The following is a 10,143-nucleotide window of genomic DNA, read 5'->3' as shown; positions in this document are numbered from 1 at the left end:
TAATATAGGAAGCAAAAGTTGGAATAGGTTTGTTCAATTATAATGTTCAATATGAAACCCTACAACTACAAAGATAATTCAAACTTCTTAACCTAATCCCCCCCCCCCCCCCCCCCCCCCCCCCCCACACACCCCCTTGTAGTAAAATTAGAAAGCCGGAATTATCGATAATTATTGCATGCACGCACGTCTAGGGTTTGAGTTCCGCCCACTCGTAACGCCCTTCGAGTGGCTTCTGATTCACTGGATCAAAGTTGTACCTGTAAAATAAAAACGACAAATATGTTATTATTAATTAGCCAAAAAAATCACGAATAATTAATTACGTACAAGATATGCATAATATAAAGAAAAATAAAATATTACTGTTTGATGAACTTTTCGATTCGATTTTTTTCTTCTGCCGCGAAAAACACCTCCAGTTGCTCAGCGCTTAGTATTTTCGGAACTACATTTGTGATTTTCTTGACGACTCTGACATTGTAGATTGCTCTATTGCTCGAAGTAGGAGTTTTCGGTATGTCTTTTGAGCCAACGATGAAGTTGCTTGGTGTGCTTTCCCTGCTAATTCTGCCATATATAGAGATTTAATTCATTAATTCCTATGAAAAGTCTTAAATGTATATATAATTGGAGATCTATCCTTTATTAATGCTAATGAAAAATGAATCTCAAGAGAGATACTTTTTTATATTTTTTTTATTCAAAAGAGAGAGTAATTAACTCAACAAGAAGTCAGTTAATTCTGAAACTTCAAAAATGATTTTATTCAATTTTTTCATATTCATTAATAAAGAATTATAGAACTTATAATGTAAATTTCTCGTCGAAATCCAATCCGATGCATACAAATTTCAAGATCTAAATTTTATCTTTCCCAACTCTTTTCGCATCCCGAAAATCTTGAATTTCTATTTTTAAAAAATAAAAATCTTAAAAATAAAAATAAAAACTCACCTTGTTTTGATTTCAGTCTCATCAAGCTCATTTTCTCCAAAACAAGCTTCATGTTTCTTATCATAATAAAAATCACCACCTTTCTCATATTTATTCTTCTTTTTTGCTCTTTTCACAAGAGGAACTACTCGCCTTTCCAGTCGTCTGCTTCTGAGCTGGAGGTAATTACATTCATCGCCACCGCTGCGGGCCATGGTTTTGGCCCTTGTTCTTACACCCAGCGGTGATGCTTTATCAATCGCCGCCAATTCATCGCCACTACTAGTTTTCGCTTTCCTCATTCGCCTAGCCATCTCTCTCTCTCTCTCTCTCTCTCTCTCTCTCTCTCTCTCTCTCTCTCTCTCTTACTTTTTTTATACTATGATATAATTATTTGGAGAGATTGAAATGGAAAGGGCACAAATGGAAATTAAAGAAAGAATAATAGGTATGTAATTTTTGAAAATTTGTGTTTTGGTAAGTGAGAGGGAGAATAGGAGAAGTGGATAATGATTTATAACCTTCAACAAAACCCCCTATTATAGTACTATAATAGGGTTCCCACGATATGCTTTCATTATATCATCTCACGATAAATTCAAAATGTATCTCATCTCTTTATGATATACTATATATGATTTTTTTGTGCTCAATCTTATAATTACAGAATTAATTTATGATTACAAAATGTATATATATCTATATTTCAACAACATAGTATATCATGATTAAATTCTATATTTATGTACATTTTAACTTTTTTTGACTTCTCGATATGTTGTGATTTTATCGCTCGTATATATCGAGTTATAATTTCAAAAGAGAATTTATCGGGATCATTTTGATTATCGTTATCCATTTACAGTCGACGACAAACTGCGTACCAAATCTATACGAACTAATCACTTCAATGAATTACCCGGGATTTTGAATTCATTAAAGGCGACAACGAATCTAATTGGTCGTCTAACGAACATTATATTTTAAATCCTCCAATAGCATATTAGATCATCTAATTTTAAATGATTCTGTCCTTAACCCTTATATATATTCCAAAATGTGTACATCATAAGTAATCTATAATATACACAGATTATTAATTATCCGGATTGAATTAGTAATTGCACTCTTTTATTTAGGTTTAAACCTCTAAAAATGTACACCTTTATTAACAAATCTTATTATAATGTTTAATTTGTTACCTTCTGTTATTATAATTGAAGTAATTCATAAAACAAAAACAACCTTGATTTATATAATGAAGTAGTTTAGTTCAATAAATAATTGAGCCATTAATCATTTAAACCAGGGTAAATTACACTCACCTCTTGAGGTAAGATAAAAAAAAATATATGTACTTTGTGTAATTACAATCACCCCCTCGCTCAAGTATGAATCTTTTTACACGTTCAGCCTTATGGTGTTAAATTCAACAAAATCTTTTAGGGTGCATTTGGATGGAGGGATTTCAAATCCATAATAACAAATCCCTCGGACTTGTTTGGATTGAGGGATTTGGAGATGGATTTCAAATCCCCACCCCTCCTTTTTAGTTGATTTTGGAACAATAGTGATGGATTTCAAATGACTCCAAAATTGGAGTCATTTCAAATCCATTCCCCAAATCAAATCCCTCCATCCAAATGGACCCTTAGATTTTGTGGAATGTTCTCTAGTTTGTACTCGTTTTGTGCAAAAATGTAGTTTTTGATTCACCACAATCTGATATTTATAAGCCAAGAGACACAATTTTCAAAATGTAGAACTTGAATGGGATAAAATGGGTACAAACTGAAGAACATTCCACATAATCTAGAAGATTCGACTAAATTTGATACAGCAAGGGAAGACGTATAAGAAAATTCATAGTAGATGGAGTGGTTGTAATTAACCAAACATGAGGGGTTTTTTCGTAATTTAACCTTACCTCTAGGAGTAGCGATAATTTACCCATTAAACTAATAATAATAAGAAAAGACACAAACTAAAAACTCTTTGTGCAAAATATCGTCTCGCGAGATTAAGCCGTTGGAGGTGAGTTTTTGGAGCTAGTCACGTTAATAGTTCATCACACGCACACACGCACACGAGAAAAAGATGAAAGCCCCTCGTGATAATCACCTTTTTTTAGTTTCTCTCACTAAAATTTAAGTTTTAAGAATCTTTTTTTTTTCAATCGTCCGTATTGTCTTTTTCTGACTACTTTGTTCAAAAAAATTAAAAATAAAAACAATTTTATTTTTATTTTTATTTTTATTTTTATTTTTATTTTTATTTTTATTTTTATTTTTATTTTTATTTGTCTTATGAGTGTAAAAACGATAGAGCGGATATGATTGGTCATATATTTAAATTTTGTTCCGAAAAAATACATATCTTACTCTCTATATTTCATAGAATCTGTCGCTTTATATAATTTCTTTTGTTCCTTATTAGTTGTCGCTTTTTAGAACTCCAATAATTTTATGAAGTTAAGTACATAATTTTCAACTCTGCCATTATTAACTCTCCAATACTCTTAGGGCTCGTTCGGTTACCTATATTGGATTAGATTGTATTACATGAAATTAGATTAACTCTCTACTGACTAATTAATTATTTAGTTAGTAGCATGTTCGGTTTCTTAGATTAGACTTTCTATTAAATTTGTTAAAATCAGTTATTATATATGAAATATGTAAAACCATTTACGATAAAACCATTTAGTTTACAATAATAAAATATAATTTTAAGGATAAAATAGTATTTTTCCTTTTTAGTCAGCCCCTATTAAATTAATCTCAAGGCGAGGGGTGCTACTAATTTAATGAAATAGTAGCATTTAATAGCAGACTTTGATTTTAGTAGCGAGTTTGAAAAAATATGAATCTTTCCAACCGGACATTATTAGTCCCTACTATTTAGTCAGTGGAACCTTATAGCGGTAACAAAACGAGCCCTTATTGCATTAATTAGTAAACAATGGGTATTTTAGTCTAAAAACATCTAATTTTCTAAAACCAAGATGCATTTATTGAAATTTTTAAGACTCGTGTGAAGGTGAAGAACCACATCTATTTAGGAACGGTGAGAGTATATACATCATATAAATATACATTTGTAGCAATATTGATATTATAAACATATATTTGAAAATACTCGGAATTTGCGGAAATCATAACATCGGGAATCAAAATTTCTGATTATTCTATATATACTTCCGAATTCAATCTTACAACATTCCAACAATGAAACAGGAGTATAAGAACTACGAAACTTATAGCGTGAGCCCAACACATCATTTATCATGGTAAGACGAGTTTAGTGACTACGAACAAATCAACAGCGATGCTACTGCTTTTGCTTACGAAGAAATTCTTTCATATGCGGGAAAATTTCCGCCTTCACCACAAGACGCATTTTCTTAGAATTTTCCCACAGTAAACCCCCGTATTCTCGCGCAAAGTCACAAGTAGCCTCAAAGACATCCTGGAATTAAAAACGAAAAAAAAAGATGCATATGTGAGGTTCAGTGAATACATGTTTGCACATATTCACGCACACATACATGTGGATGTGTGTGAGAGAGAGATGTAGTGAAATGAACGAAAAATATGAGAAAAAAACAGAAAACTGGGATGAACGAATGTGTACCCTGGAAGGAAATTCATCGTAAAAATGAGCAGGCGTCATCTCGAGTCTGTTCAAATCCGATTCCCACAACCTTATCTGATTCAATAGTAAGTGAAGGAGCAATTTAGAAAATGGTAAAACAAAAAAAAAAAAATCTACAGAAAAATGGACGAACGAATTAACACAAAACAAATCGCGAAAACCTGATCAGTAACATTTTCTGGTACGGACGGTGTTCTCTCAGCGACACGAGGATGAGCATTCTGCTGAAGAAATGATATTATCTGCATTCCACGTGCAAAAAAAATATTTAAAAAAAAAATCAACAATAAAGCAAATTCAATTTGAGAAAAAAATAAAGAATTATAATAAGCAAGAGGATAAACATGTCAAAAACAAACAAACGAGAGCTTAAGATCGACCTAAAAATGTATTTAATGTGAATATTGAAATTTATATCCTATACTTGCCTGATCTGCAGCAATGCCATTAAGAAGTGCTTTAGACAAACTTTCCTTTGTAATTGCACAAACAATGAGGTTAGGGAGCTGGTACTCGATCCTGTAATTTCAGTAGGATCTCAGAGAGGAAAAATAAAATTTACGAAAATTGATTTTGAACATGGTCAACGGTAATTTGATAATTGTTACAAGTAATATATTTGTAGCATGTGGGTTAAAATTATACACCATAGCTGTTACAAGCAATATATTTTGGGTAAATTACAACCACCCCGTTAGGTTATGGTCAAATTACGTAAAAACCCCTCCTGTTTGGATAATTACAACCACCCCCTCAACTATAAATCTTCTTACACATCCACCCTTGCGGTGTCAAATTTAGTGGAATCTTCTAGATTATATGGAATATTCTCAATTTTGTACCCGTTTTATCCCATTCAAGCTCCACATTTTGAAGCAAAATGATCATAAGATGTATTTTTCGGCTTGTATATCTCAAATTGGGGTGTACCAGAAACTGCATTTTTGCATAAAATGAGTACAAACTAACGGAATCTAGAATATTATGTTGAATTTGACACCATAAGGGTGGACGTGTAAGAAGATTCATAGTTGAGGGGTAGTTGTAATTATCCAAACATGAGGGGTTTTTTCGTAATTCGACCATACCTGAGGGGGGTGGTTGTAATTTGCCCATATATTTTTCATCAAGTAAAGTGACGGCATACCTTGAGAATAGGCGCAGGATCTCACAATGTAGTTTAGATGTTGAATAAGCGTACATCCGAAAGTTTGTTTCAACAACAACAAATCCCTGACGGAAAGGAACTCGATTTATTGAATAAAATGTAACAGACAACTTGAGCACGTATTTTCTAAGAGAACGAACCGATTCTCAAGTAAAATACCTGTTTTCTTGATGATGTATCCGCTAAGCTAATGGAGAGATTGGTAGCTAATTTAGTAGGAATGAACCAACTTTCCTTCCTGCCCTGTGCAACAAGCACAATTACAGATCATCAGCGCAAGATAAAAAAGAAAGGCCCGTATGATACAACAAGCGAAAAGATAAACTTTAACCTGTTGGAGTTTGACCAATCCCAAATCGGTAAGATCCTTTAGTATATTCCGTTGTATATCCGACAAAGTGTTCAAGTTATATGCCTACAATAATAATAAATAAAAAAAATAAAAAAATAAAAAAACAGCATTCCTTCAGTATCACGATAAGGCTTTGTTTAATTCCTGGTGGTGTGAATGTAAAGATCAACTGATCGTTTGAAAAAGAAAGTTACATAATCGTATGGGATTAAGAAGATAAGCCTAGCAACAAGTCGTAGTAACCTCGTAAAAATATAAGATCGATATAAAATATTTCATATATTACAACTCAAAACAAAAATGAAAATTTTGAACCCTCGTCTAAATTAGTCTATGACTAATACCTTGCCGGTAACATGAAAGCTAAGCTCTAGCAAGAATGATATAAGATCAGCTGTATCCACACCGTGCTCCTGCACCAAATAAAAGTTCCGTTGCAATTTACAAGACATATTTGTTAAGAGACAAAAGTCTTAATGGAATGTACGCACGAAAAATAAAAGTTCATATAGGTTGCCGGAAAAGTAAATGGAATGAGATCATCCCAGCTCTTATGAACTTATTCTACAATGACATCAAAATACGAGAACTGGCATTATGTCGACATTTGGGTATTCAGGGGAGAAGACAGTACATAACACTTAAAAACTATATACAGTTAAACCTCTATAAATTAATACAGTCGGGACTAGGAAAATTCTATTAATTTAGCAAAATATTAAATTATCGAGTTCATAACTTATCACGTTCTCACCGAGTGGGGACCGGGAGAAGTTATTGTTTACGCGAGATTATTAATTTACCGAGTATTAATTTATCGAGGTTCTACTGTAAGTGGAAGAAAAGTTGACGAGTTCTTGCAACTCAAAAAGTAAAGAAGAAAACGGAAGATCGGAATTATCAAATGTTTCTGTAACCAAAATTACAATACCTCACAGTTTGTTATATATTCTCTGATTATGTACCAAAGTTGCGCATTCGTATCCATCAGCTGTTACATAAATTTGTCAGTAACACACATTTCAACGAGCAATATACTAAGGGCTAAACACAGGTACCAGAAATTGGAAGCCACTTTCGGTCAATTTTGCAGGTTCTTTATCATCTCTGAAAGCCAATGCCAACTTTTCACGTAACATATCATAAAAATATTATGAATGCACAGGAAATATTACGAGAGCAGTTGGTGCGGAAAAATACTTTTGATTCAGAAGACCGCGCTGGAATATTCTCATCATGGAAGAGCTAATGTTTGTTGACTTTTCCGCTTCAGTAGAGTTGATAAGGTGCAGCAAGAAATACTGATTTTCACAATTCGCAAGTCATAAGAAGTGTATCGAAACTTTTCTTTTTATCTAAATGAGATGCTTTCCATGATACAGATTCGATAAAAACTTTTTTTCAAATAACGAAAAAAAGGGTTAAATTACGACTACCACCCCTGAAGTTTAGTCTAATTACAAAAAAATCCTTGTTTAGGAAATTACTATTACCCCCTCAAATTAACAGTAAAAAGATATGGAAGCATTTACAACTAACCCATTAAGGTATGCTTGAATTACACCAAGTTTCATTTGAAAAATGCGGTTACGCTTAAATACTAAAAATTGTAGTCACAATCTTTTCAAAAAAAATTTACAATACGAGATCAATATCTTTTGTGCCCGTATTAAAAGACTAATCTTTTTTCTCCGCAACCGAATATTTTTTTTTAATTACTTTTAACCCTGTTTAGATTTAAAACCTAACAATTACCTCCCTAGGCGTAAATTTGGAATTTCAATCTGTATCCAATCGAGAGAAAAACCCACCCAGGTTCTAATAAACGGAATATACCAACACGAAGAAACAAATATTCTCTAGAATCTTTGGGGTTATGTTACTAACAACAACGTAATGCGGGATTAAAATAATTTGCAAGGATTCACACCTCCCATTGTTGAACGGCATAAGCATCTAAATCCTCCAATGTAGGAAGCCTCACGGTGATATTTGAAGCCATCGGTTCTCTAGGTAAAACACCACTGGGGGATTCCAAAATTAAAGTTACATAAATAATTTTGAAGAATACGTAAAGTTAGTTTTATAAACGAAAATGAAAAGACGAGACAGTATAGAAAAATTAAAGCTTACCCATGCACTATGTGCTTCTGAAGATTACTTTGAAATGTCGGATTAAGTAGGTAAGTAGTTTCTTTCTTTCTGCACAAACACCAAAAACGAGAAACTTAAGCTTGCGTATGTGAGATCGTTCGTAACTTCCAACGTGTCAAACTATGATCAAATGCACAGCTTCAACATTAACGGGAAAATAAGGCTCCCGAAGATTCATGCATCACCGATACAAAAATTGGGAAAACATAAAGAGATGAAATAAATCGAAGATACATGATCTGAAAGGTTGTTAAATGTTACAGTAGAACCTCGATAAATTAATAACCTCGATTAAATAATAGTTTCTCCTGGTCCCGACTCGGTGAAAGTGTGTTAATTTATTAATTCGATAATTTAATAATTCACTAAATTAATAGAATTTGCCTGGTCCCGACTGTATTAATTTATAGAGGTTTAACTGTATATGATCTGAAAGACTTGCAATGCTAGAACGATGCAAAACTAGTCAAATGTGTAGAGCCGAAAACGAAGATGAAAAAAAAAAAGTATAGTACCTTTCGATAGTTTCAGTCAGGATTCTGAGCTGAATCAATCTATCGACTGCTACTTTATGCTTAGAGACCCCATCGGGAAGAACCCATTCTTCCAACCACTTTGCAGACACTGGTCCTTCTATGTACAACATCTGCAGCACGTATTTCTTCGCCAATGGAGGCAGAGATCTGAACCCAAAAGTAGGAAAAAAAAATCAATACGAGAAGTAAAAGTGCGTATCGAGCGTTCGTATAAACAAATTGAAAACAAGAAGTATAGAGATTAAACACAAATGCAGTACTACCGGTCTTTATTTACACGTATATGCTATTTGGAAAAACGAAACAGTTATGCCTTATACATACATACATCCAAGATTATTTTCTTTATAATATTCTTCTATTCTCAGCCGACTTGTACGCTTCAAAATGAAAACGAGACAGTATTCACCCATAGCAACTAGCACCAAAAGAACAGCGTATATGGATCGTAATTCGTATGTAAGCTCATCCTAAAATTGCTGAAGATTCGTAGAAGTAAAGAAAATAAAACGTGTTCAATCAAGAACGATGCTTAATAGTATATATAACCTGAGGATGGCTTCACAGATGAATGAATTCTCGTAAAGCTTGTCGAGTTTGAACGCAGGCAATGACGCCACCATGTCCATAAAGTTCCTCGCCACAATTTTCACTTGAGGCATTTTTGTCTACCTTAGCTATCTATATATACAATATGTCAATCGATAGATATAAAAAAATTCGATACGAATCACCGAATAGATTCAACTTCCAAGAACATCCATCCTAATTTCTTGAAATGATGTATGTACTTAATTTTTGTCTCCAAATTGAATTATGTCCGGAGTTGCACGTTTGAGCAGAATCTGCAAAATGCCAATTAAACCAAGCAAGCTTTGAATATTGAACAGTGAACATACAATTAGCATACAACAGTTTCTGTTAAACATACAAATCGTGCTAAAATTTCCCCATACACTTGCGAAAAAAAAAAAAAAATTGCTGCTTTTTTTCAATCTGCAATGCACATTTGTTCTGTATCAACATCTCAAATTACAAGACTTAGGGTTTTCAATTTTCTCGAAAATCTCAGTTGGGTAACGGTAGCGGCACTCGCATAAGGAATTCAGGGCTTCAAAAAATATCTCAAAAATTTGCAGGAATTAGGGTTTTAATTTTTGCAAAAAATTTACAGGGATTAGTGGCACTCACATAAATTCAGGGCTTCAATTTCGATTTACGGAGCGAGGGGATCAACAGCGTAATTAGGGCTTATGCTATTTGATTCTGGTCTATGGCAATTTAATGGTGCAATGCAAAGGATACGACGTCGTTTAGGAGATGAAGGGTTCACTTGAAGAATC

General features: G+C 33.3%; 2 protein-coding genes across 2 annotated transcripts; both read right to left on the bottom strand.

Moving 5' to 3' along the window:
- Nucleotides 1-120: 120 nt before the first annotated feature.
- LOC148769013 (cyclin-dependent kinase inhibitor 4-like) lies at nt 121-1,441 on the bottom strand. The gene is made up of 3 exons (XM_088820393.1): nt 958-1,441; nt 367-570; nt 121-260 (listed from the first exon to the last, which is right to left on the bottom strand). Exons 1-3 carry the CDS (start codon nt 1,248-1,250, stop codon nt 191-193), a joined length of 567 nt encoding a protein of 188 aa, XP_088676519.1. The 5' UTR covers nt 1,251-1,441; the 3' UTR covers nt 121-190.
- Nucleotides 1,442-4,098: 2,657 nt separating this feature from the next.
- LOC105964640 (transcription factor-like protein) lies at nt 4,099-10,143 on the bottom strand. Its single transcript, XM_012989140.2, has 16 exons — nt 9,992-10,143; nt 9,350-9,645; nt 8,780-8,947; nt 8,244-8,312; nt 8,041-8,134; nt 7,311-7,411; nt 7,169-7,217; nt 7,042-7,101; nt 6,455-6,523; nt 6,090-6,173; nt 5,918-6,001; nt 5,738-5,823; nt 5,019-5,109; nt 4,752-4,832; nt 4,570-4,644; nt 4,099-4,404 (listed from the first exon to the last, which is right to left on the bottom strand). Exons 2-16 carry the CDS (start codon nt 9,460-9,462, stop codon nt 4,267-4,269), a joined length of 1,362 nt encoding a protein of 453 aa, XP_012844594.1. The 5' UTR covers nt 9,463-9,645; nt 9,992-10,143; the 3' UTR covers nt 4,099-4,266.

This window comes from Erythranthe guttata, chromosome 7 (assembly GCF_056151865.1).
Source record: "Erythranthe guttata isolate IM_541 chromosome 7, IM_541, whole genome shotgun sequence".
In the NCBI taxonomy this organism is placed as follows: domain Eukaryota; kingdom Viridiplantae; phylum Streptophyta; class Magnoliopsida; order Lamiales; family Phrymaceae; genus Erythranthe; species Erythranthe guttata.
This window is presented reverse-complemented; position numbering and strand designations above follow the sequence as displayed.